The sequence below is a fragment of the Talpa occidentalis genome, unplaced genomic scaffold (genome assembly GCF_014898055.3).
Source record: "Talpa occidentalis isolate TD23 unplaced genomic scaffold, MPIMG_talOcc4v2.1 talOcc4.13, whole genome shotgun sequence".
In the NCBI taxonomy this organism is placed as follows: Eukaryota; Metazoa; Chordata; class Mammalia; order Eulipotyphla; family Talpidae; genus Talpa; species Talpa occidentalis.
In genome coordinates this window covers 101,631,830-101,659,791 of record NW_023601322.1, presented here as the reverse complement: position 1 = coordinate 101,659,791, position 27,962 = coordinate 101,631,830, and the positions used below count along the sequence as shown (strand labels likewise).

General features: G+C 43.3%; 1 protein-coding gene across 1 annotated transcript; it reads left to right on the top strand.

Moving 5' to 3' along the window:
- Window positions 1–24,439, top strand: EIF4E (eukaryotic translation initiation factor 4E). Its single transcript, XM_037509650.2, has 7 exons — window positions 1–184; window positions 11,162–11,268; window positions 16,895–16,990; window positions 19,622–19,685; window positions 20,315–20,428; window positions 21,520–21,659; window positions 23,671–24,439. Exons 1-7 carry the CDS (start codon window positions 167–169, stop codon window positions 23,783–23,785), a joined length of 654 nt encoding a protein of 217 aa, XP_037365547.1. The 5' UTR covers window positions 1–166; the 3' UTR covers window positions 23,786–24,439.
- Window positions 24,440–27,962: the final 3,523 nt, after the last annotated feature.

Genomic DNA, 27,962 nt, shown 5'->3' with positions numbered 1-27,962 from the left:
CTCCACTTCCCAGAAGCCCCCGGGCGCCCACGCAGCCGCAGTCTCGCGCAGGCGCCCCGGGCCAAACGGACACGGCCGTCACGTGGACGGCGGCGGCCAATCGGGTTCGAGCCTCGCCTTCCCCCTCGCCCCCTCAGGAGCGGTTGTGCGGGCAGATCGATCTAAGATGGCGACCGTGGAACCGGTGAGCACGGCCTTCGGCCCCCACCCCCCTCGGCGCCCGCGCCCCGGCCCCCTCTGGACCGGGGGACCCCGCGGCACGGCGCTCCGGCGCGCACGCCGCCCCCGGCCGGCCCCCTCCGGGCCCGGCCTCCCGCGGGCGGCGGGGGCGCCGGGCCGGGCGGCGGCGTGGGGCGCGCTCGGGGTCCGCGGGGGGAGGGGGCTGCGGGCCGGGCCGGGCGCGCGGGCGGGCGCCGGCCGGGCGGGCCGAGGGCGGCTCCCGCGGCGCGGTGGGGTGGGGGCCCGGCCGCCGCTCGGCCCGTCCTCCCCGGCGGCGGGCGCGGGGCGGGGGGCGGCGGAGCGCGGGGCGGCGCGGCCCTCGGGCCCTCCGCGCGCCGGGCGTGGGCCGGGCTGGGCGGGCGCGGCGCGGGGCGGCCTCGCGGGCGGGGGGGAGCGCGCGCCGGCGCCGGGGCCCGCGGGCTGGCGGCTGCAGGTCGCCGCGCGGCGCGCGCGGATGGCGGCGAGCGGAGCACGTTGTCGCGCCCCCCGCGCCGGGGCGGCCATCCCGGGGGAAGGGGAGGAGCGAGGCTCGTGGACCCGGCGGGACCGGCCCGCGCGGCCCATTCATTCTGCTTCGCGCACGCTGCGCCGGGCCGGCGTCGGGAAGACTCAGAGTCAGCCTGGTCCAGGCGCGGCAGCAACTGGCCCGACCGTCTCCGAGTGCGTCTCCTCCAGGTGTCCGCACCGCGGGCTCTCTCGTGAGCTCAGGCGACATTTCAGACTTGGGAAGAAAGCTGGGCCCAGGGCAGAGAGCTGGTAGCTGCTGCTCGCGGGAGAGGGTGTCTGCTTCTCACTGGCTTTGCTGGGCCAGGATTTCGGAACATCCTGTAACCATCTTGCTCTTTTTTAGGACTGTCACATCCAGGTGATGTCGTTGGGGACGAAATGGCGTATATTAACAGCTAGAAAACCGAGGAACCAGTTGTGGAGTATGGTCGCCAGATGTTTTTGTGTCTTACTGGTAGTTTATGATCTCGGTACAGGTTTAGCTATTGACTTTCCAAACCGTAGTATCAGAAACTAGTCTGGCGAAGGCGTGTTGAAATACAAAAGGCTTATATTTTGTTACGTTGATGTAAGCTATCCTTACGTTGTTTAAGGCAGTGTGGTTACTTGTTCATTTCATTGGTAACAGTTTTCATTTGTTCTTAGAAATGAGGTTGACTGCGAAACTGTCTCCTTAAGTTGCTGCTCCAGTGAAGTGATTTCACAACATTAGTGCCACATAAATACGTAAAATTTTAGCTTAAAGCCCTTGCAGTGCGAGTGGGGTCTTACGCCCACCTTTCACTGAACGTGCTCAACTACCCACCGCACAGCCCACCACAGCGTCACCAAAACTCATTAGAGTTGGCAGTAAGGCCGAGAGTAAAACCTCTGACCAGTAATGGTAGTGTGTTCTGTGAAGTTTCAGTAACGTTTAGGGTCTTTGGATTTTGCAAACCTGTGTGGTTTGTTTCAACAGCACAGCACCGAAGGACAAAGTGTTGGACTGTTTTGAGTCAGTAAATAGTTATAGCCCTTGATAGGGTTTAGATTGTTGTGCCAGGCGTTCTTCAGTTATATAAGATATGGTTCTATACCTTGTTCAGTGTAAACTCTTAAGGAGCATGATTCCCAGTGATACACTATAGTGTTTGCTCCAGTGCAGGTCCCTGGGTGAAGTGAATGCACATGTAAGTTGGGGAGTTGTGAGCGTAAAAGCATCAAGTGTGTGAAAGTGGAAAGCCAGCTTCAAACTGTAATAGTTTGAGGATGTATGTATGTGTAATAGCACAAAAATGCTTATTTTTAGTGAAAATGAAGGCTTCTGGTATTTTTAATGCTTTATTGTCCATAGCTTTGTCATTTAGAAATCTTTTTTATCAAGGATTTTTTTTAGCAGCTGATTAATATTTGTTCTGATTGAGGTATCCCTGCTGAGGCCTACAAAAATCATACTCATTGCAGTCTCACCTACCTCGCCAGTTTACTGATTGATTTTCTATTCCACCTAGTCATAAGACTTAGAAAGCCTTGGTGTTTTCCTGCTGGTCCCACCTTTCATAGGCACTTGGGCCATTTTTAAATCTGTGGAAATTATATAAAATGCAGTCAGTTTCAGTTGTGTGATTTTTCTTGTGTATGTAGATGAGCCGAATTACATTTAAGATGTGGCTTACTTGGTGTATCTTAAGTACTTGTTGCTCTGAGCAAGTATTTAATAGGGTAAATTAATGGAAACATTTTGTCTCTTTACAAATAGGTAATATGGCAAAGTGTTGAACATTGGGATAAACTGTGCTCTCTTATTAGTCTGTTGTCGCTCCTATTAGTCACAGTTTAAATTGTGGCTGGGTCAGAAATTAGACTCTGTGACTAGGTCAAAATTAGCCATTATTACTTCATGGAGATGGTGAGGCAATTTCCCCAGGCCATCCCGACGCCTGTAGGTGATGTCTCTGTAGCTTCATCTTCATTCTGCATTCTTTATTACTGGGCTGTTTGTTTTGCTTTGACTAATAATTTTTCTCAAGCTAGGAGATTGATTTTTTTTTTTTAAATTAAACTGATGGTATATAGTTGTCTTTGTTTTTATATTGTAGCCCTTGAAGTTTTTTTTTTTTAACATTTTATTTATGCATACAAGAACTGGAGTCTAGGCCAGAGGTGTGGGGGGGTGTGTATATGTGAGAGGACTTACCAGACAGAGCAGAACAGGTGGATCCACTGAAACACACTGCTGAGGGGAGCAGCGGGTGAGACAGAAGATGTTTGCTACGCCATGTGGGTCAGCTCCCTCTCTGGGATTGAACTCCGGCTGCAGTGGCTGTGGATAGCTTGATAGCGCTGAGACTTTAGAGACTTTAGCCCCTGTGCCACCAGGGAGGCCCCCTCTTGAAGTTTTTAAACTTAATTTCGTAAATGGAATCTGTCAGTTAGTGAATGTTTCTCTTTTTTTTAACCCTTAGAAACATGCTTTGTATTGCTTTTTATTGTAAAGTTTAATTTATTGACAGTGGGCCTCCTTGGTGGCGCAAGGGTTAAGATGCAGTCTGCGAAACTGTCCGCAGCCTCTGCAGCACGCATTCGATCCCCATACCCAGCCAGCCAGGGAGCTACCCACATGGCGCAGCAGACCTCTCCTGTCTGGCCCTCTGCTCCCCTCAGCAGTGTATTACAGTCATTCTGCCTGTTCTGTTCACCACTCTGTCTTTGGTGAATCCTCTCACCCCCCACACCTCTGGCCTGTACCCCAGCTCCTGTATGCATAAATAAATGAATATTTAAAAAAATTTATTGACAGAAAATTAGGCCTAAATATATAGGTGTATAGGTTGTTGTGTTTTTTGTTGACTGTAGAAACCTTGCACATTAATTTGCCTGTTTTTCTTGAATGAAAGAAGCCATTATGTCAGGGTTCATTCATAACGCAAATAAATTCAGTTCTGGTGTTTATACATTACTTCATTATCTTTTACATTCTTTAATACATTATTAACATTACTATTTGACTTACAGAACTTCAAGTTGGAAACATAGTTTACATACCAAAGTTTCAGAATAAAGTATGAAATATGTGAACTTTATCCAACTTGGGCAGAAAATTCTAGGCAAGAATTTTTTAAATAAAATATTTCACTTAATTTATATAAGGCAAAGAATGTACTGGGGGGTACCAGGAGTCCTGAATATAACAAGGAACCTGTGAAGTAGTAGGTCTAGCGATAATAATTTCTACTTTTCTTTCCCTGCTGCTCTTGGAAATTTCCGTGCTCTTTTGGTTCCCTGTGAGTTGCTGTGTCTTTGTCATAGAGACTTTCTGAGAACTAGAACTAAGCATGGATTACAGCCTAATGTTAATATCTTACCCCATCGGAGGGGGTATGAGCTTGGGTGGTGAAAGAAAAAATAAGATCTTTGTGACTCTGAAAGTCTAGCTGAAAAATAGGAACAAGAAAATATACAGTGATTTTGATTTTCAGCTACGGTGTTCAGAGATGACAATTTGTCAATTAGGAGAAACTAGAAAAAGTTAATATTGGTGAATATGTTGCATGCAGTGGGGGTGTGTGTGTGTGTACCCTTTCCTAGTAAATTCACATATAGTCATTCCTCCTTATTCCTGGGGGCAATATGTCCCAAGACCCCCGTGGAGCCCCAGTACCCCAGATAGTACCAAACTCTGTATATGCTGTGTTTGATCCTTCAGCCACTCTGTGTTAGATATGATTGTCATTTCACAGATGAGGAAACCAAGGCACCAAGAGCTTAAGTAACTGGGGCTGACTTGCCCAAGATCACACAGCTAATACGGGCTGGGGTGGAGTTGAATTGAAGCAGTCAAGTTCTCTGTTAAGTGTTCTTAACCATGACACTGACTTCCTGTGTGACTGGGGAAGATTAACTCGGTGAACTTACCCGATATTTTTCTGTAGCTGTAAAAGAACATGTGTGGACATTTCATTTTAGGCTTTGTTGCTCTGTTCTGTTGGCTAACCAATCACAGAAACACACCTTGGTTTCTGAATATGAAGACTGAGTATATATGGTCATATTTTAGTGAGTGGCCCAGAAGCTTGTGGCTAGATCCTGAAGAAGGTATATGGTTACATCTCTTCTTCTTTCTCATTTGATTTTACTGTGCCATGTCAGTTCACATGATGTGCCAGTTAAAATATTTTGGTGTTGGAAATATTACAGTAAATTTAAAAAAAGGGGGAGGGCAATATGGAGTTTCCTCTCAATCTGTAGGTATTGTAATTCAGGTAAACAGTTGTTGAAAAAGTTTCAGTTACAATATTTTGCTACTGTTAAAAGTTAAATTGGAGAATTTAGTAATAAGCCATATCTACGGTGACTTTATAGGTATAAAATTTACAGTCGCATATTTTAAGTTGTGTATTTTAAACTTGTTACTACAAAGTGTTGTATGGGAATTAGTTGTAGTCTTTCTGTACGCTGCTGATTATAGCGACAATAAGGTTTTAATATTCAAAAAAGATTTTAATATTTATGTGAACTAATACTGGTGTTGCTATAACATTCTTCTGGGGATTTACATGGTCTTAGGGCAACAAACAGCCTGTGTAGTCAAAAGTCTGATAACTTCACATATAAACTGAGGCATTTATTTATGCATACAAGAGCTGGGGTGCAGGCCAGAGGTATGGGGGGGGTGAGAGGATTCATCAGAGACAGAGTGGGGAGCAGAAACAGGCGGATCCACTGAAGTACCCTGCTGAGGGGAGCAGTGGGGAGACAGGAGAGGTCTGCTGCGCCATGTGGGTCAGCTTCCTGGCCAGAATCACACTCAGCTCACGGTAATGACTGCCTGAGACTATCCCTCAGGTTACCTGGGATGCCCCTCAGAATAGTGTTTTCAGATGTGTTAAATAAAATAAGATGCAGAGGATGGGCCTCCCTGGTGGCGCAGGAAGTTGAGCACAGCGCTGTGAAGCTGTCTGCAGCCTCTGCAGTGACCATTCAATCCCCGCTGGCCATGGTGCAACCCACATGGCGCGGCAGACCTCTCCTGTCTCACCCGCTGCTCCCCTCAGCAGCCTATTTCGGTCAGTCTGCTTGTTCTGCTCCCCGCTGTGTCTCTGGTGAATTTTCTCACCCTCCCGCGCCTCTGGCCTGTACCCTGGTTCTTGTATAAATAAAAAAATCTTTAAAAAAAAAAAAGTCAGAGGAAACCAGTTGTATTGAAGTGCCTGCTATGTGTTAAGTGAGTTGATGTGAAGCATTAAGGATGCTGCCCGACACGGGGCAAGTTGTGTTCTACTGCAGCCACCTAGGTCCCCTCCACAGCATCAACTGTTAAGCAGTTTTTGAAGATTTTTCCGAAATGGGTTGCCTGGGCCTCCCTGGTGGCAGAAGGGGTTAAGTCTCAGCAGGGTGACCCTAGCCGTGCAGCGCGAGTTCAATCCCCAGCCAGGGAGCTACCACGTGGCACAGCAGACCTCTCCTGACTTGCCCCCTGCTCCCCTCAGCAGTGTATTTCAGTGGATCTGCTCCCCACTATCTCTGGGTAGTCCTCTTATCCCCTCCACCTCTGGCCTGCACTCCAGCTCTTGTATGCATAAATAAATAAATCTTTTAAAAAAATTATAAATGGGTTACCTAAGAACTTTCTGTGATAATGGAAATGTTCCATATTATGCTGACTTTTATAATAGCCGCTAGCAACTCAACAACTGTTACGCACTTGAAATGTGATTAGGCCAACCAAGGAAAGGGCTGTTAAACTTTATCTAATTTTAATTTATTGAAATTAATTTTGATTGCTTGAAACTTAACTCCATATGTAACTCAAGGCTTCCACTTTAGCTTAGCTAGTGTAGCTCTCAGCATATTCTAGTGGCTACAATGCAATTGATTCAACTATGTAAGCTACAATGATATAAACTGGTTGGATAAATTGTTTAATTTTATTTTAGGAAAAGAAGTATCTCTTTTATACTTCCAAAGATATTTAGTTTGGCAGGAAATTAAAATGGACTTTGGCATTTTCCCCCATTTTTGGCTCTTTAAAAATGTATGTGTGGTTCGGCAGCACTTTACAGTATTCACAACTCAGATTAGGTGTAAAGAGTAGACGGTGAGATGGGCCTCCCTGGTGGCGCAGCGGTTGAGCGCGCTGGGCTGTGAAGCTGCTGGCAGCCTCTGCAGAACTGGTTCGATCCCTGGCCCCCGGTGAGGGTCCCACATGGTGCACAGACCTCTCCTGCCGCCCGCTGCTCCCCTCAGCAGTGTCCTTCGGTCCTTCTGCCTGCTCTGCTCCCCGCTCTGGCTCTGGTGAATCCTCTTACCCTCCCGCGCTTCTGACTGTGCCCAATGCTTGTATAAATAAATAAAATCTTTAAAAAAAAAAAAAAAACGAGTATACGGTGAGGGCTTTTTAAGCTGCTTCCATGGGGTGAATCAGTTTTACAGGCAACCGGCATTGTCATTTCATATCTTTCCATAGAGATTTACATCTTTGCACGCAAATGTGATGTATTTGCTTTTCACAAGGTAAATGGTAGCCAGTAATATCACCATTCTGGCATGTTTTTTCATTTAGTATGTTTTTCAGAGCATTGCATAAACACAAAGATTTCACTGTTTTCTGATAGTGTATATTGCATGTTTTGGTTTTTAGCATGATTATTTCTTGTTTTTTTTTTTCCTTTTTTTTAAATATATTTATTTATACAAGAGCTGGGGTACAGGCCGGAGGTGCAGGAGGGTGAGAGGATTCACCAGAGACAGAGCAGGGAGCAGAACAGGCAGACGGACGGAAGACGCTGCTGAGGGAGCAGCGGGTGAGACAGGAGAGGTCTGCCCGCCGTATGGGAATCTCCCTGGCTGGCCGGGAATGGAACTGGCATTGCAGAGGCTGCGGACAGCTTCACAGCGCTGCGCTCAACCCGCTGTGCCACTGGGGAGGCCCCTGTTTGATTTACATTTAGGCTGTTTCCAACCACTGGAGTTTAGTCTGTTTCCCATCCCTGAAGTGTGTATCTGTAAGGTAGATGATGTTGGCAACCAATGGAAATTTAAGACCTACTGACCAAATACAACACTTCTGTGTCTATGGCTGGGTGTTTAGACGACAGTTTTTCTTTTAGAGTTCTTCGCATTTGTGAAATGTTTAAAAACCACACGTATCAGGTACACAGAAAAAAATGTAGACTTAGGTGCGTGAACCTTACGGTGGTGACTGAGTCCTTGGTACCTGTCCCCGGAGCAGCATCGGCGCCCCTTCTCCGCGCTTCCCATCACAGGCCCCGCGTCCACCCGCCGTCCGCACTTGGGGCCCTCGTTCCCTCCCAGGTTGTTTCCATCTGACTGCTTGTAGTGTCATCTGCAAAGTGTGTTTCTCCGACGTGGATTTTAGCTCTAACGTCAAAACTGAGATGGTAGGTAGGGAAAGGACGGCCTTGCTATTGTCACGTGACACTTGCTAAGAGAAGAAAAGCTGGACGGAGCCTGGGTTCCAGTGCTGGCCGGTGGCCGTCCAGGGAGGCCCCGCTAGAGCCCTGCGCGGGCGCGGTCTCGGGGTCTCAGGCGTCCCGGCCCGTGCTCGTCGGTCTCTGCAGAGCCCGGTAGGGGCTGTGGAAGGTCCTGCTCTGTCCTTGCACAGAGTGGTCAGAGCCGAGTCCTGTGGTTTGAAATTCTTAGTTCTTCAGGGCGTAGGGCCCAAGGGTGAGGAAAGCAGCTACAATTAGTACATGGTTGCACTGAGTTACCAAGTTGCCTGTAGGTCGGTCTGGGCCAGATGCACCTTGGCAGTCAGTGCTTTCTCTTTTTTAAAGATTTGTTTTTTTATTTTTTAAGATTTATTTATTTATACAAGCACTGGGTACAGTCAGAAGCGCGGGAGGGTGAGAGAATTCGCCAGAGCGGGGAGCAGAGCAGGCAGACTGACGAAGTACACTGCTGAGGGAGCAGCGGGCGGCAGGAGAGGTCTGCGCGCCATGTGGGATCCTCCTCCAGTGGCCGGGGAGCAGCCGGCGATCGAACCGGCGCTGCAGAGGCTGCGGGCAGCCTAGCAACCCAGCGCTCAACCGCTGCGCCACTGGGGAGGCCCATTACTAGATTTTTGAAGTCCTCCTGTGGCCTCTCCAGTCAGGAGTCGCTCTGGAGATTGGTTCTCTTCACTGTGCCCGGTTTGCCTCCCGTGGCCCTTTCAGAGACATGGCTCTCGCGTGGGTGTTTCCACCCGCTCTGCGGGTACACAGTGGGCTTCACACATACCCCTGTTAGACTTTCTGGATAACAGTTCTCCTGTCCATCACTTCTCATTTTCTTCGCTCTTCTTTTTTTTTTTTTTTTTAATAGAGGCATGTTTTTATTTATTTATTTGTTTGTTTTGTTTGTTTATACATGCACTGGGTACAGTCAGAAGCGCGGGAGGGTGAGAGAATTCACTAGAGCCAGAGCGGGGAGCAGAGCAGGCAGAAGGACCGAAGGACACTGCTGAGGGGAGCAGCGGGCGGCAGGAGAGGTCTGCGCGCCATGTGGGACCCTCCTCCGGTGGCCGGGGAGCAGCCGGGGATCGAACCGGCGCTGCAGAGGCAGCGGGCAGCTTCACAACCCAGCGTTCAACCGCTGCGCCACTGGGGAGGCCCTCTTCGCTCTTCTTTTTGAAACAGTTATTCAGATATTTGATCTCCTGTGTTGACTCTTAAAAAAATTTTAAATTTTCCTCTCATTTTCTATGTTCTTTTCTTTGCTTTATTTTCTGGGATGTTTAATTTCTAGATGTTTTCGCTATTTCTCGTTCACTTATAGCTTCCTATAATTATTGCATGCATGCAAAATCTTAACTTTTTTTCTTGAGGACATATATAGGTAGGTATTTTTAAAGGCATTTTCTTTTCCCTGCCTGCTTGTTTCTTCCAAGTCACTTAATTTTATTTTTTTGTTAAGGTTTATTTATCTATGCATGCAAGAACTGGGATGCAGACCAGGGGTGTGGGGAGGTGAGAGGACTCACCACAGTTTAGAGCAGAACAGGCAGATCCACTGAGAGGCACTGCTGAAGGGAGCAGCAGGCGAGACAGGAGAGGTCTGCTGTGCTTTGTGGGTCGCCTCCCTGGCCAGGGATCGAACTCAGGCCACAGTGGCTGGTGACAGCTTGATAGCGCTGAGAATTTAACCCCTGCACCACCAGCCAGATTATTTCATATCTTTCTTTAATGTATGTAGTGCTTGTGGCTTACTGAGATGTTGGATGACTGGTACAGATCATTGCAGCTGTCCTTACGGCATCTCTATTAAGGCTACAATAATCTTCAACTAAGAAGTAGTGAAGTGAGGAAGGGTCGTATAAGGATGTTCTGGAGACAGGTCACCCACACAGTGCTGTCCATCTGGGGCGGGGGGTGGGCATTGACCCTGTCCTGATTCAGCACTGAATGGCAGAGCTCGGATCCCAGCCTCGGGAGCAGGCTTCAGACGGGCTCCAGACTGGTGTGTCTCATGTGCTGATAGAAAACTGGTCTGTTTCAGTTTAAATAACTTCCAACCTCATGGCTTTGTAAAATGATAAAAATAAGACAAAGATGAAAGTATACGTAAGTTTGAATTTTATATTACTAGTTTCAACAGATGTAAGAATACTCTCAGGTTTCTATAAAGTTATCTAAGTCTTTACTTTGCATTTCTGTGCGTACCCTGATTGTAGCCCATAACCATCAGGCGTCATAGACCACACTTTGTTACTGCCGCAAGCCTTTTTTATTGCTTGGGGAACTGTTGATTTTTGCTTATTTTCAAAGTAAGGGTTGGATGATGTCCTAACTTGGAAAACAAAGTTCTTAGGAGTAGTTTTTGTCGAAGTGTTGCACAGAAGTTGGGTGTCTTGGGGAATGCTCATTTTTATTTGTAGAAGAGAGAGCTGTGTGTTTGGGTGAGGGTTGATGAGAGATCCTGAGTGTTCATAACTATGGAAAAGCACCCCTGGGTGTGGGAATGCAAGCAGCGAAGACTCGGAGCTAGCGAGATGCTCACGCTATATTTGGGCTTTATGATCCTAGGGTTGTCTCATGAGGTCAGTCCGTGCCTGATCCACATGGTGGTCTTTTTAGAGTGTAAAAAGCTACCTCAGATTCTTGGCAGCCAGTTGTTAGATTTGTCATACTCTTGCTTGGCTTTTCTCTGTCTCCATTCTTACATTGCTACACCTGCTGAGGGGAGCGGCGGGCGGGAGAAGAGGTCTTCTCACCATGTGGGACCCTTGCCGGTGGCCAGGGATCGAACTGGCGCTACAGAGGCTGTGGACAGCTTAGCAGACCAGCGCTCAACCGCTGCGCCACCGGGGGAGGCCCACTGATGCTTTTTTTTTTAATGCTTGGTCTGTGGTTTATGATACACTTCTGCAATAATTCTCTTTAAAAACATTGAGTGTTCAGTTTTATAGTATTGTTGCCATAGATATGTAAACTTTAAATATTTTCTTATTTTCCAATAGGAAACCACCCCTACTCCTAATCCCCCACCTACAGAAGAAGAAAAAACAGAATCTAATCAGGAGGTTGCTAATCCAGAACACTATATAAAACATCCTTTACAGAACAGGTAAGCTTTCGGACATGTAGGTAAATGGTGACTGTTACAGGCTTCGGGAAAGGGCAGGTGCGACCAGTGCTGGGTTATATTAGGGGGAGGATTCCATCTTCATTTAGATGACCCATGTCTAGCACGCACCTCTATGCTTGAATCTTGAGCTTAGAAGGGAGAACTGGGCGAGAGATGGGTTTGACATGCATCAGTCATTGGTAATCGGGGCTAGGTGAAGCTGATAGAGTGAATTCTCTTAAGGCATAAACTTGCCTGACAGCAGAGACTTAGGACACCAGGATATAGGGGATTTCTTCTAGCGAGAAGGTCTGAAAGGGTATAGACACTTAACACCAAATAAAGTAGGACAGTGATGGAAACCAAAAGGTTTGTTTCAAAGGCAAGATGGTCAGCAGTATTTGTGCCTCTAAAAGGTTGACTATCATTGGGTTGAACAGTAAAGTCTCAGAATCACCGTTGGATTGAATGATATCAAAAATTCATCTAATATAGGAGAAGGTCTAGCAGAAAGTCTAGTAGTTGATGGAAGATGGAGGGAGTAGTTCCACGCGTGAATAGAAAGTGCAGGTGTGTAAGGAAGAACGGGCACCTTGCAGTCGGGCTGTGGAGGAGAAGTTTGTACGTGGAGCCCCAGTGGGGTCTGCATGTGGGGTGGTTTGGGAGAGGAAGAGGAGCGTTGGAGGGTGGTTCTGTCGTCACGGTGCGGTGCAAGTTGACTGGTAGGGCGCTCCCCCGTTTTTCCCCAACTCCAGTCTGCCCTTTCGCAGGATGTCTGTTTTCACTTGATTTTTCTGGTTAATGTAGTAAAATCACACATGCGATGTCACATGGCTGTGTAATGATCATTCATTGAGCCGATGATGGGAAGAACATGGTCCCTTGGAAACATTCTACACATTTGGGGAGAATAAGTTGGAATTAACTTCTGAGGATAACTCCATGTTTCAGTTCCACTCACTGTATTCAGAGATCCTGTGAGATTATCTATAATTTTGTTTCACTTGTCTAAAGTCTTTTTTCCCTTTATGACCACATGACAGACACAGTCGGCCTACCGAAATAGTGCGTGCGTGTTTGGTGTAGAAGACCGTGGGTTAGTATATCCTTGTGAGGACCAAATGAGTTCTGTAAACAGGGAAGTGGCAACTAGTGATGGAGGCAGCCAGTGCCAAGGTTCACGTGATCCCGGAAGGACGGAATTCTTGCTCAGGAGAGCACTGTCCCGAAGATGGTTGAACAGTTGGTTAGTGGCAGTTTCACACAGTCCAACCTAACAGAACCAAAACCCTCTGGTCTTTTTTAAAAGCTGTCTCCGTAATGCCCTCTAGTGTGGCGGACTCGCCTCTCGGGGTTGCTGGTGTTGGGGAGAAGGACGCAGGGCGCCCGCAGCCTGCTAACTCGCCAGTCGGCACACTGAGGAAACCCTGAAGTGGAGTCTGAGTCGTTCAGGTTCTCTGAAAACCTGTAGTTACTATAAGAACGAGTAAATCATCAGGAGACAAGTGTATGAAGAATCTTTTACTTTACTTCAGATCTTTACTCTCTAGCGTGTTCTGTGTTAAATTTGCCTTGCAGTCTTTGCCTGTGCATAGATGTACACTTTTAAATAACGGGTGGCCATACTGTTGGCTTTTTGTTTCTGCAGATTTTGTCTCATTTCAAATTATTGCCTTGTATTGAATGAATATATAGTCCGTATTTTATCAGGCTTACATTAATGCATATATAGATTTTCCCATTTGCAGACAGTGTACATCCTTAAGTATATGCTAATTCTTGTGACTATATTTACACTGCTCAATTATCCTCCGTTATTATCATAGATGCCTTCACAGCTTTGAGTTCTGGTTTCTACATCCCTGTCAAGCAGTATCACATCAGTCTTTTTAATTATTGCTGCTTGGCGTAGTCCCAGTGTGATTTATGAAAACAATGTCTTAATGTTTTAAATGTGCATTCTTTTATGGAAATCTCTAAGCAGTTTCACATTGATCATTTTTGTTTTATCTGTTAACAGCCTATTCACTTTTTTCCCTTTGGCTTATTCAAGTTTATTTCCAAGCCTCGTATATGAGGGATGCAAACCCCCCCGAGAGGAGGATGGGGTTGAAAAAAGCGTTTGTCCAAAGCGTTTGTCTTTAACCTTGTCTGTGGGATTGTATAGTTTGTAGAGATTTTATTTACATGTGGTCCTCCATGACTTCTGGGTTTCATGCCAGTCTGAAGGAAACATCACCTGCACGGGTATCCTATTTAGTAGCTGCAGGCAGTCTCTCGCGACGGTGTGTTATATTTTATTTTACATCGGCAGTTCTCAAACTTTCTGGTCTTATGGCCCGTTTAGTCTCCACAGAGCTTTGATTGTATAGATTTTTTTTTTAAGATTTATTTTTATTTATGCCTATAAGAACTGGGGTGTAGGCCAGAGAGGGAGGGTGAGAGGATTCCCCAAAGACAGGGTGGGGTGCAGAACAGGTGGATCCACTCAAATCCACTGCTGAGGGGAGCAGTGGGGAGACATGGGGAGGCCTGCTGTGCCCTGTGGGTCAGCTCCCTGGCCAGGATCAAACTCATACTGCTGTGGCTGGCAATAGCTTCCTAGCGCTGACACTTAATCCCTGTGACACCAGGGAGGCCCTGATTGTGCAGATTTTTGGTTGTCATGGATTATAAGAAATTAAACCTGATATGTAAAATTACATAATCATTTAAAAATCTATTACATGTGAAGTTATTTTATGAAAAATATCCAATAAACGTAGATAGTGGAAAGAGGAGCATTTTTGTAAATCTGAGTGCCGAACTTAATGGGAGTGAGCTGGGTTTTCATATTTACTTCACAATCAGTTTGTGGAGATGGGTTGTATCAGGCATAGTATAAGAGAAAATACAGCCTCACATAGGTGTGTGGTTGGAAAGGGATGGAGAATTTTAATCGCCTTTTAGAATAACTATGGATATTCCCCTCTGATGAGAATAGGTTGCTTATAGATTAGATTAGTTGATTAGTTGCCACGTGAAATCTGAAACCACCCAAGAACTTCTCCTTCTCTGGTGTGTTAAAATCTCTTGGGTGCTCTTGCATTTGGAGTGGATCTTTTACCCAGCCATGACTTTGCAGCCCCACTGGTCATTTCAAATAAACTGTTACTTTTCTTTAAAAAAAAAAAAAATTAGGGCCTCCCTGGTGGCACAGCAGTTGAGCACTGGGCTGTGGAGCTGCCTGCAGCCTCTGCAGCACCGGTTCAATCCCCGGCCCCCGGCAAGGGTCCCAGATGGTGCGCAGACCTCTTCTGCGCCCGCTGCTCCCCTCAGCAGTGTATTTCATCAGTCTGCCTGTTCTGCTCCCTGCTCTGGCTCTGGTGAATTCTCTCACCCTCCCGCGCTTCTGACTGTATCCAGTGCTTGTATAAATAAATAAATCTTATAAAAAAATTTATGATAATTTTATTTCTAGAAGGGCAGGTGTATTATTTTTTTAAAAAGCAAGGAAAGCAAAGGAGGCCTGCACAGACACAGTGGCAGAAAGAGCCGCCTGTGGAAGGGCCGGATTTGTGAGAAGCGACACCTGCATGGAGACAGGCAGGAGGGCAGTTGCCAAATTTTTTATTTCTAAAGGACAGTTTTATTAGGAAAAGAAAAAGAGAAAAGAGAGGCATCTGCATAGTCACAGGTGGCAGAAGCGCGGCCTTCAAATACTGTTTGAATGAGTTATGCAGGTCTCCCAGATAGGACACTTCTTGTTATCCACTGTCGAAGCAGTGTCACTGCTCAGCTCATCAGAAGGGTCTCTGGGATCAAGTTGTCAGCTCACGGTGGCATTTGCAGGCTTTTACAAATTTTTTATGAATCCTGAAAAATTATAAAAGTTCATTCTGTTCATTTTTCAAAAAATAATCATGGGTTATCACCCACATTTTCAGGTAAAAGAGATGTTTCATGTAAAAAGTAAACAGTCCACCTCATAGTTCCCTCAGCATTGTACTGGGCCTGTAGGAGACGTGTTTGTTGTGGGGTGTGTGCACACCACGTGCACACAGATGGGGCTTCATGAAGCTGGTATGGTAAAGGCCCGGCCACTGCTCGTCCAGCCAGTGCGGCCCTCGGGGCCTGCGGAGGCTCCAGCCAGTGTCCCCGGCGACGTGTGTCTTTCCTGCCTGTCAGCACGGAGGACACCTCAGCCTTTCCAGGAGAGAGAGCTCCTGACAGCTTCCCTGGCCTGCGGAGCACACTTTGGGAGCCTCTGAGTTAGGGGACCCCTTGTTTGTAGGCACGTTATGTGTTTCTAGGTTTCCAAATTCTGGACATTCTGTGTAAACAATTTTTGCCTCCTTCAGTTTAATGGCTGAATTGATTTCTAACAGTCCAGGTTATGGGCCTTTACTGTGTATGTGCGCACATGCTGTCTGTGTCTATGTAATAGTTTTCCTTCTACTTTTGCTTTTTTTCCCTTGATAGTGGTTGGAAGTGCAAATTATTGAGGTGTTGAAATGCATCTCACGTTTATGTCTAAATGACATTACCAAATTAAAAAAGAAAGACATTAGTAAGCATTATTCATGTATGGCCATTTGGAAACTATTTTCAGACGTTTTTTATCAATAGAAACTCAGATTTCCCTTTATGTAAACTATGGTTTAGTGTTTCAGAGAATTCTAAAGAAAAGACTTGGGCTAATATTTAATAAATTGTAATTTTAATGTTAGCATCTTCAAGGTCTTAGAATAAAGCCCCTTTTAACAGAAACATATGCAGACGTGCAGCATGTGTTATTTCAGTGCATGTATGCGGTGCAGTCCTTTATTTGCTATTTTTTCATTGTGTGTCTGAGCAAACTGAATCCTATTCAGTAGTCCTCTCCACCAGCCCTCATCCCCTCTTTCCCTTCTTGACTAATTTATTTTTGTTCCTCTAAAAATTCAGTGTTCCTGTTCCCCACATTTTTTTCTGGTTAAGTGCTGCTGCTGCTGCTCAGTGACCACTGGACCATCTACGCAGCGTCCAGCCAGCTGTGTCTGAGGGTGTGCCCCGTGGTCTCTGTTCACACAAGCCTTTTATGTAGTAGGCACAAAAGGCATACTTCTTACATGAAAGAACTAGAGATAAGTACTCACGTGCCACTGTAAAGACAACTGCCGTTTGCGTTTTCCTTTTCACTGTAATCTACAAAGAGCGCTCAAGCTCATCATCGGGATCAGTTGCGAAGTCTCATTTCGGTGGTGTCGGCACCAAGCGTGTGTGCGGCGCTCCAGACCCTCCTCACAGAGCGAAACGAGTTCAACACTGGTTTCCCCCAGCCCCTTCTCCCCAGCTCTGGCCACCCCCGCGCTCCTGTCCTCTCTAGGGGTTGAACTACCCTAGGTAGTACCTCTTGTAAGTGGAATCCCACCGTTTTTCTCTTTTTTAACTGGGCTGTTCACGTAACTTGCTTTTCAAGGTGTGTCCCCATTGTGGCAGTGCCAGCGTTTCCTTCCCTTTCAGGCTTCCATTATGCGTTTGGGCCACAGCTGTCTGCTCAAACCTCTGGCGTGGGCACTTAGGTTGCTTTCCCCCTGTGACTACTGTGAGGGATGCGGCTGTCATCATGGATGTAAGTGTTTTGACAATGACTTTTTATTTTTAGATGGGCACTGTGGTTTTTTAAGAATGATAAAAGCAAAACTTGGCAAGCAAACCTTCGGCTGATCTCTAAGTTTGATACTGTTGAAGACTTCTGGGCGTAAGTAACCACTTCAGGGTGTTTGTTTTATGTGTCGTTTCTCACTGTCAGTCGCTCATGCAGTGGGGGGAGAGGTGGACATTTCCTCTGCAGCAGACCTGTGACCACACAGCTCTTTGAATTGGTGGTTATTTCTCTTCAGATTCAGAAAGCTTTACTCTTGCTATCCTTTAGCCGGAATGTTTCCTGCTTGAGGAGCCTTTATTGCCCTTGGACTTTCTGACAACTTGTGCAGCTGGTCCCCTTTACTCTGCTGCCTGGTATGGGGCTGCTCCAGGCCTCTGTCAGGCCCCCATTTGTGCAGATCCCTCAGAGCACAGCCTTTGGGGCTCTGTTGCCGGGGTCTGAGGTCTCCGCGGCTGTGTAAGATTCAGGGTCCGCCAAAGAGTGACAGTGTCTGTTACAGCAGTTCATTGGTTACATTATACTTTGTGGTTAACTCCAGAATAGTGGAAATATTTTTGAGATTTAGCAAAATGTTTGGATTTGGGGATCATAGGCCTTTTGTATGACTTCATGACAAAATTTTAAATTGTCAAATCTTTTTTCAAGAAGTTTGGGAATCGTCTCGAAAACCAAAGTTAGTCTAAAATGACAGGGAAGAACTATTTAAGAATATGAAAAACAAAACTTGTTAAAAACATTTTTAACGAGCTGCAAATTGCCTAGCAATTATCTAAATATTTTAATTTGTACGTCCAGTATATTTCTGGATCATATATATACATGTAGCGAATCGGTAGCCCTGTCCTTAGGTTATACTCTTAGCCTCTGAGTGGGTTCAGACAAGTTTACACATGGACGCTTTCTGTAGGGTAGCAGCAGTATTCCTTTGTGTATTTACAGTGCTTTCCCATAGGAGGCATTTAGTGTGCTTTGAATCATGTGAAAAAGCAAAACATAGATTAAACTGTAAATTGTGAGTCAGCAGCTTTATTAAAAGCATTAACTTTTTTTTTTAAAGTAGTGGAACTACTTATAAGACACCAGTAGTTTGGGTGTCTGACTACACTTAGGTTTCTGTTTTCCTTTTTGTCAAAATTCTGTGGTTTTCTTCTCCAGTTGTTTTTACTGAAGAGTCTTCTAAAATATAAAAAGTTTCTGGTCTCCTGTGGAGGAGGATGAGCAAGCAAATGGAACCATTTCGCCCACTGAATCAGATTTGCATTTGTCTAGTCTGCCTTTTACCAGTTTCCGTCACTGTGTTTCTGACTGGGCTTCTGGTCAGGCGTGGCTCCCACTTGAGTTATGTGTGAGCATTGCCGTTGCTTGGGGGAGTTTGACTTCAGAATGCACAGGGAAGAAATTCAGCTTTCTACAAGTACCTAAGTCACTGCTTAATTTCTCACTTATTTTCTGTCAAATTTAATGGTCATTGAGTCCTTTCAGTTTTATCCAATCTCTCTGTAGTGTTAGGATTTCACTGAAATGTGCTGTAACAGATTTTCACTGTAAGCTTAACTGTTCAGCGACCTCAGGGTACCATGAAGAAGAAAGGAAAGGATAGCGAGAAACGGTGGTGTTTTCTACCTTGAATGCCACCGAAGAAGGTCATTTTCACACTGACCATGAATTTGGAGTGGCACTGGTGCGGATTCTGTGGTCACTCCTCCTGGTAGCTGAGTCTTTTTTGTTGCCTAGTGGGGCTGTCAGGGATGGTGCCACAGCCTTGCTGGGTTTGCGCTGTCTCACTGCAGTGTCGCGTGTTGTCCAGTGTGACAGCCAAACGATGCCAGACTCTTTCTCGAAACTCTGCTTGAAATATTCCCAGATTGGGTTAAACTAGCATCAAAAGAACTTGACTCAGGGTAATACCAGCATGTGTGGTCTGTGGGCATGTAGCTAAGGTAATGACCTCTCCTCCTAATGGTGGAGGCAGGCGAGGCCTTCTCACCCTCCTGCCAGCTTTATACCCATTTTCTTTAAGAGACTTCAGGAGATAAATAATCTTCGGTCAAGAGCCTAAGTCATCCCAGATGTTACTCTCTTACATTGATAATTTGGAAATAGTTTAGAATTATAGAGTCCACGATTCTACCCCATATTTAAGGGATTAAAATCTCAGAGTAGGGCTTGGAACTGCTGCATTATTTTTTTCCCAACTCTCCAAAATATTATGACTGACCAGTAACAACAATCTGTGTTGTTCGAGAAATACTGATCTGTTCTAATCTTGGATACCTTCAAGGCTAATAACCTTGAGTTTGGTCAAGGAATGTGTCTTAATGGTCAGAAAGTTTGTCTTGTTTTCTCTTGATTTTTTTTTTTCTATGTTTAAAACTGCTCATTAGCCTCAAATTCTTGCATCTACTTATGCTCATACCTCTATTTTGTTGCTTATATATACACACACGTATGCATTTAGTTAGCTGAGACATCAAAATATATGTTTTTATTAGATAAAATAATTGAAAGTGTTTTCTTGAAAATCATGACATGTTGATTTTTGAGCTGACCACTCTTGAGATCTCTTTGGTCCATTTCAGAAGTTGACTCCATAGAAAAACACATAAACATGAACTTTTTATCTGCATTTATTTTTGTACATAGTCTCTGAATATATGTAAGCACCTGAGCTCTGCATTACACGTTCTGTGTTTATAATCACCTTTTTTTTTTTTTTAAACCTAGTCTGTACAACCATATCCAGTTGTCTAGTAATTTAATGCCTGGCTGTGACTACTCACTTTTTAAGGTATGCTTAATTGCTGATTTCATAAATTATGGGACTGAACCACTTGGGTATTTGTTAAGAAATCTTGTCACAAACTTGGGAGACTCGTGGAGAATAATTAAATTAGCCCTGCCGGCTTAGTGTAAACCATAGCAGTTAATGAGAGTCTTGTTTTATGAAAACATACTGTGATTGATTATCCAATCCAACCCCTTCTTTATCTATTGGAATCCCTTTCTCTATAGACTCCAGAGTTTGTCAGGAATTCTTAACCTGGAGCAGAGGGATCCTTGAGATAATTATAAACGATTGTCAGGAGGTAGTGTGTAGGAGCATTCGTGAACTTTATCAAATTTCATGATTTTTGCATATATTTTCTAGGTATAGAAATGTATGTAGCATCTCAAAAGTGTCTGTTACTCAGAAAGTTTAAGAACCTCTGAATTAAATGAAATCCAAGGTTTGATCGCTAATCTGTGCCTAAGTCAGGATTCGTAAATTCTCTGATTCTGCAGTTCTTCGCTTTGGCTTTGTCCTGTATGCCTTTCCCCCACTACAGCAATAACAGTTTTATGGAGAATAATGTAAAACTTTGGCAGGTTTGTTGTTTAAGTTAACGTAATAATGTCTAATGTTTTGTGACCTTGTAGGATGGTATTGAGCCCATGTGGGAAGATGAGAAGAACAAGCGTGGAGGACGATGGCTGATCACATTGAACAAGCAGCAGAGACGAAGTGACCTCGATCGCTTTTGGCTAGAGACAGTAAGGTTTTCAGATTACAAAGCAGTTTTGGAATACTGAAACTTCATTTACATTACAGTTTCTTTTCATTGATTATTTGAAGAGGGAGAAGATGCAATTGCCCACTCTAGAAATTCAGCCAGGCATTAATTTCATCTTGTCAGGTGAATCCTGTATATTTTCACACACCAATTCTGTGGGACCCCTGCCACATCACCAATCACATAAGGTGACTGGCAGTTGATGATCACATTACACAATAAGCTCGTCCCATCATTTCATTAACTTCAAAATTAGAGAACCACATTTTGTATGTTGAAAAATTTTAAGACCTCCCCCCCAGAGATTTACTTTGAATATAACTCAACGTTTTACATCAATGAAGCAGTGCATCTGTAGCTTGATATAATCCAGTTTGTATGTTGTAATAGAGTGGGAACTTTAAGGCTTCATAAGATATAAATTCTAAATATGAGAAAATCACCATTATCCTGTAATGAGAGGTTCTGAATCTCAAGCTTCATTTTGCTTGTGGGAGAGATAATTAGTACATACCATATTAGAATTACACAATTAAAAAGTAATTTCAAATAAATAAAGTCATTTCAGTTTTGCACGGTGACAAAACTTTTGGGAATACATGGTGATTTTGGTTGGGCAGTGCCACTGAACTATATGCCAAAGTGGTTAAAATAGGTGAGTTTTGTGTTACGTGTACTCATGTGGTTATCATTAGGGAGTGTTCGTGAAAAGAGCGACGGTCTGCCACAGCTACTTTAGTTATTCCGTCAGCAGTCTTCTGCTCACAATTGGTAGTAGAGCAAATGAGTGTCTAATAAAATCACTCACCTTATGTATGTGTCCTGACTTCAGTCTCCCCGTTTGCTGAAAAATTAAAAATTTTTATATTCTTCATGTTAAAGAAACAAGTGAATTTTTACAAAGTCGTGACAAAGAACTATACATAAGTAAAATTTAGACATTTATAAAATCAAATGTTGACTTCAAGACTTAGTTTTACATATTGCCAATATATGACAGATGTTTGCAGTTTAGTAAGCTGTTTACAGCTCCCTGAATATAACGGGGATTGTTCTGGTATTGTTTTCCAGCTGCTGTGCCTTATTGGAGAATCTTTTGATGACTACAGTGATGATGTGTGTGGAGCAGTTGTTAACGTTAGAACTAAAGGGGATAAGATAGCGATATGGACTACTGAATGTGAGAACCGGGAAGCTGTCACACACATAGGGTGAGTCTTGCTATTTACTTGATGAGATATTGGGTAAGTAGCAGCAGCACTTTTCACTTGGAGCTTTATATAGAGTTGGATTTGTTGGTCGTTATTTTCAGTTATAATGAACTCTTTCATAATGTTGGACTGCTGCTGTTTGGTGTTCAGTGTCTTGTTACTGTTTTCATTTTTGTGAAAACACTTTTTCCTAGCAATGCATTATGTAATGACTCACGAACTTTATATTTTAGCATATAGCATTTTATTCATTTATCAAACGAGAGGGTCATTTTTCTACTTACAAACTGTAGTGCTATTGTATAATGCTCCAAATAATTCAGTGAAAATTGCCCGATGGTCTTCTGCATACGTGTGTATGCACTGCACAGAATTCTTACTGACAGTAAAGCGACGCTGTCTTGGTTTTGTCTATATTTAAAGCCCATGTGTAGCTTTTTTTAACTGCTTGGTAAATACTTTTCTTTGCAAAAATTGCCTGTCATTTACGCCAACTAACCTTTAGTCATTATCAGTAAAGATTTTCTTTCTACTACATGTAAATTAGTAAGATCTACTTTAAAATTTGTTTAAAAGTAAGTATGGGGCAAAGATAACAGTATGGTTGGTTGTCCCTTTGTGAATTTTCATAGCTGAATTCTCTGAACAAAAATTCCTTTTTTGAATTAAAAGGGATGGAAAGTTTCTAGGTTTCATTCTACATAGGGAGTGTCTATAAGAGAGAGGAATTGTTTGCTGATTTGTCATCATTCCTGATCTTTTTGTCAGTGCTGAAACTTGTTAATTCTGGGGGTTTCATATTTATTTGAAAATGAGTGAAATAGGAACTTTCTTCCCTAAAAATGTTGTACTTGTGTCAACATTAAAAGTAGTGAAATCTTTATAGAACATCTAATGTCAGTTACCAAAGGAAAGATTTTTTCAAACACTTCCAAGTTGCATAGCTCAGAACTGGAGCTCTCTGGCAGCTTTAATGATAAAGTATGGTTGAGGAAATACATTGTATTACAGGTTAAGTTTGATATGAGGTGTAATTTTAGTTACAAAATTACTTTTAGATACCTTATTCAGGAGAAGATAATGAAATGTCTGGAGGGTAGAATATAAATAAAATCATCCTGTTATCATCATACTGGGGAATTTATCTCCATGAATATGTGTAGCCCTTTATTTCACTTTGTGGTTTAGTTCTGAAATTTTGCTGTTTTCTCAGAATAAAGATCTGGAGTCCTGGGCTGACCTGTGGTGCTGTCTCTGACCTGAGCAGTCTTACCTTGTAGCTTTCTCGCTCCACTGGCTCCCGTGAGCCACATCACACAGCCTGTGTCTGCTCCTCAGCCTCCAGCCATGTTTCACACACTTAGCGGCCCTCTCCTAGATGCGATTAGCCCTTCCTGTTAGTCTCAGCCCTTGTATTTCTCTTCTTTGTGCACATCACATTTTGTTCTTAAAACAGACTCATCTATTGAGAGTTATGTAGTGGAGGTGGTATGTAAGGAACTTAGTCGGAAAATGTAAATTGCCTTCAAAATATTTAATTTGTGTGTGTATAGTCTTATGATAGATAGTATGACAGATGCAACTGCAGTAATGTAAAGTATTTATAAGGGCTTATAATAAGATAGAATTGTAGCAATTTAGCCAAAGAATTAAAATACGATCATGTGCATGTGATTGGGTCATTGGCTTTGTGTAAATTATCTGCCTGTACTACAGCTCCACCACAGCTCCACTGCTTGTGATGATTTGATTGTAAATGATGAAATGTTAGAAATTCGAGCTCAGGGACTGTCCTGCTTTGGTTACCATTGATTTATCGGTAATTGTCGCAGTACTTGATATACAAACAGACTGATGATGAAAATACATGTTTGCTGAAAGGGTAAAGATGTCTGGTTCTGGTTTCATTCTCATGTCTGCTATTTTTTTAATACAAAGAATAATAATGAATTTTTGTGTTTTTAATAAAAACTGATAGCTTTTCTTTTCTTTTTTTTTTTTTTCCTTTTAGGAGGGTATACAAGGAAAGGTTAGGACTTCCTCCAAAGATAGTGATTGGTTATCAGTCCCATGCAGACACAGCTACTAAGAGCGGCTCGACCACTAAAAATAGGTTTGTTGTTTAAGAAGAGACCTTCTGAATATTCTCATAGGAGACTGCGTCAAGCAATCGAGATTTGGGAGCTGAACCAAAGCCTCTTCAAAAGCAGAGTGGACTGCACTTAAATTTGATTTCCATCTAAATGTTGCTAAGATATAAGAGAAGTCTCATTCGCCTTTGTCTTGTACTTCTGTGTTCATATTTTTTTTTTTAATTTTGGCTAGAATGTCCACTATCCCAATCAAAGAATTACAGTACATATGGTCCCCAGAATCCATAAATGTGTTCCAGGCCCACTCTGTCATATAGCATAGTAGAATTACCATTGCAAACACCGTTTACCTATCCACAATATTGAAAAAGAACTTGCATTTCTACACCTTACAGGAAGATAATTCTGTTTATGTTCCATTGTATGCAGGAGCATATTTTACTGGTTTGAAAGCGTATAATGCATAGTTTTCTAGCAATTTTCTTTGTTTCTTTTTACAGCATCGTCTGTGCTGTAGTCTTGCTGATGGCTGCTAGATTTTAATTTATTTGTTTCCCTACTTGATAACATTAGTGATTCTGATTTCAGATTTTTCATTTGTTTTGCTTTTTGTTTTTTTTCCCTCAATGTAACTGGTGAAGGATCCAGGAATATGAAACAAAGGTGGAATAAACATTAATTTTGTGCATTCTTTGGTAATTTTTTTGTTTTTTTGTAACTACCAAGCTTTGCTACAAATTTATGCATTTCATTCAAATCAGTGATCTATGTTTGTGTGATTTCCTAAACATAATTGTGGATTATTAAAAAATGTAACATCATAATTACATTCCTAATTAGAATTAGTATGTCGTTTTTGTATCTTTATGCTGTATTTTAACACTTTGTATTACTTAGGTTATTTTGCTTTGGTTAAAAAATGGCTCAAGTAGAAAAGCAGTCCCATTCATATAAGACAGTGTACAAAACTGTAAATAAAATGTGTACAGTGACTTGTCTTTTAGACAACTAGATTTGTCCTTTTATTTCTCCATCTCTGTAGCAGGAGCCTGCACTTTAATGCAAGGCAGTGTCGATTGTGTCTCTTCTGTGGTGCCTTCCCCATGAGCAGCAGTCTGGAGCATTAGTTTGATTACTGTGTTTATGACAACCTTTAATAAATGAAATAGGTAGTATCGTGTATATGGAATTGATGTGGCTATCCTTGTTTTTTATAAAGTCAGGCTCAATCTTTCAGTAATAGGTAAATAATGTAACCCTACTATGTTAAGACTCGTAAGAATTGAGATCTTGATTGGTAGGGATGGTCGTAACATTTGGTTGCTGAATTGAGTTGTTGTGTCAAAATGGTTGCTTAGGGGATGTGTACAGGTGGTGGGACCATGTGCTTTGAGAATTTTGTTAGTCTTGGTGTCTAAATAGAATTGGAATAAATAGGTATGAAGACATTTATATTGGTAACTGGTGTGGTATGCTTATGTAAACCTGAAAACTTGACTTTCTTTTTGTAGGCATCTTTTCAAATGAAAATTGAGAACAGTTTGTCTGTAATACTTAATTGTATATTCCAGGTCCTGTGACGTGAAATGTGGCTGTCAGACAGAAGGGTAAGCTCTGGACAGGAACTAGCAGAATGAAGATCTTTAGTTGAGAAGAAAATTTGTCTTGAAATGGTGATAATGAATTAACCATTTGAAAACTTAGAAACTTGACAAAAACCCATAAGAAAATGATGGTATTGATTTCATTGATGAATTTTGAAACAGTTGAAAGCACTCTGTACCACACTTTTTGTTCAGGATTCTAGAAATACTGGATCTTTTGTGTGTGTAATCTCACCATGCTGTAGCTAATACCTCCTGTTAAAGCTTAGATTATTGGCTAAAGTATCTTATTGTCTGTGTTGTTGTGTGTAGTTGCTAACACTTCAAGAACTTGCTTAAGATGATGATGGTGCTGGTGTGTTGGAAATGGGAAGGGATCGAGGTAGTGTATTTATTAGAAGTCGGTGCATTATTTCCTTAATTCTGAGATGCAGTCCATTTTAAGAAGCGTAAGTTTTCAGGATTGGGGTAGGAATGATGCGTTAAATGCACACAGACCTAAATTTTAAAAGGCTCTTCATTTACAGCATTTGATTATCATTGCCATTTTAGAATCACAATCCATTTTATTTTTAGTCTTTTTCCTGGTGGGTGGGATGGAATGATAAATTACTCTGAGTCATTTTTGGCAAATGCCCTTCAAGTATCACAGTGACTTGCAAGTTTCATAGCTTCATTATCATGTTTTCTAAATATAAGATTAGACTGTACATGATTTTCTAAGTTACTTTTTCCTCTCTGTCCAACAGGATATTATAAATATATTTTCATAATAGAGAATGAAGAGAATCTTTAGTGAATGAATAGTAGTTCATTGTAGGATGGGACACATTTCATTTAACCAATTTTATTGCTAGCGGTCCTACTTCTGCAGAAGGGTTTGAAGCATACTAGGTAAGAATTAATCACCACGGTGTGGAGAGTCTTTAGTATGTGCCAGGCGGTGCTCCAAGCACTTGACATGCACTTTAGGCCTAAGCAGTAATCCTTGATGTGGGCCTTACTGTCTCCCTTGTTACAGATGCAGAAACTGAGCGCGGAGGACTGGTCACCTCACAGCTTGTGAATTGCGGGATCTGGACTTGAGTCCTAGAAAAGAGGGTTCCAGACACTCTTTAAAAAAATCACATTAGTCTCCAGATAGTGTGGAAGGCACCTGAGGTGATAGTGAGTCAGGGTGTAGTCAGTGTACGTGCCAGGGGTAGAGACGTTTCTCCGTTTCACTTCCTGTGCCGAAGTCAGTGAAGAGTCCCCCTTGACTCACTCTGTTAGCAGTCAGATGAGCTCGTTGGGGGGTGGTCTGAGAGCAGACACAACGGGTTACAGGAGTTTATAAGCATGTGGGGTGAGTAAATATTTTCATACACCGTTCTGAGTGTCTGTTGTCCTGTTATCTCTAAGTGACAATAAAGCTACACTTTGACGTTGATGGGAGCTGACATTCTTAAATGCTGAAACTTGCATTTAAAAGGATTTTAATTTACTAAGGCAATGTGATATGAGATGTTTTATGTTTTAAAATTAAAACAAGTCAATGACAAGTGTCTGCTACTTTTTATGTCTAGTTGTTAAGGATTGTCTCCATGCCTGAGCAGGGCAAACGACTGAATTTTCTGACTCAAGTCAGACACATCAGACAAATGTCAGGTTTTAGGTCAGATGGACACTAGAAAACAGGTCAAGGTCAGCACTACCCAGTATCTGCACCAGGATGAAAATCAGGGGTCTAGAAACTGGTATAGTAATGTGATACTGCTGTGACATTAAAGTACTATCTCTCCTCTAGTGTTTCATTTTCTTTGACACATTTTACAAAAGGTATGTTTTTGACGGGCAGTTTGGGAGGTAAGAGTGTCCTTTGCATACAGTTTGAAAAACACTTCTCAGGTTTTCTTCCACAGCAGCGTCGGCTCATTGGCCCATGAGTCCCTCAGACAAGGTTGGTATCTCGCCACTGTCTCTTTGCAGCTGGTGGCCTGGCCTCACGTTGGATGTGTCTGTAGCACCTCTCAGGAGTACTCTGCATCTGCTTGGATGTTATTCCAAAGTAGACATTATCAGGCAGCCTTCCCGGTACCCTGAGGAGTCCTAGGCTGCATGGATTCCTTCTACTGCCTGGCTTGTGGGTGTCTGCTCTCCCATGACGCTGTGTCTTCCAGTTCACAAGGGCCGGTTTTCACATTTTTATCTTGCCTCCTTTTCCTTTACCTCGGCCCTTGTTCCTTAGAGTTTTACCAAAGGAGTGCTGCCCCTACTTTTTCTCCAAAAGGTGTGTGTCGAGTCTCCTTTCCCTGCTCTGGGGGCTTCTTCAGCAGAAGGAAACGGGCTGTCTGTGATGACCTTGCATCAGCAGACGATGCTGAGATGAAAATAAAGCGGGAGGTGCTGAAATAGATGGTGTTAGCTGAAGCGGAACTCCTAGGGTTTGTGTTCCTGGGGAGGAGTATCTGGAGGGAAATCCAGAAAGAGGTGGTTTGCTCTGAAGACGTCGATATTGAGTTAAGCAGGTCACACTATGGGACGCAACCAGACCCGCATGGGCCAGTTACTGCTGTTCAAGACTTGGGGTGCCCTTTGGATTTGTGTAGTTGTCGAAGGGAAGAGCT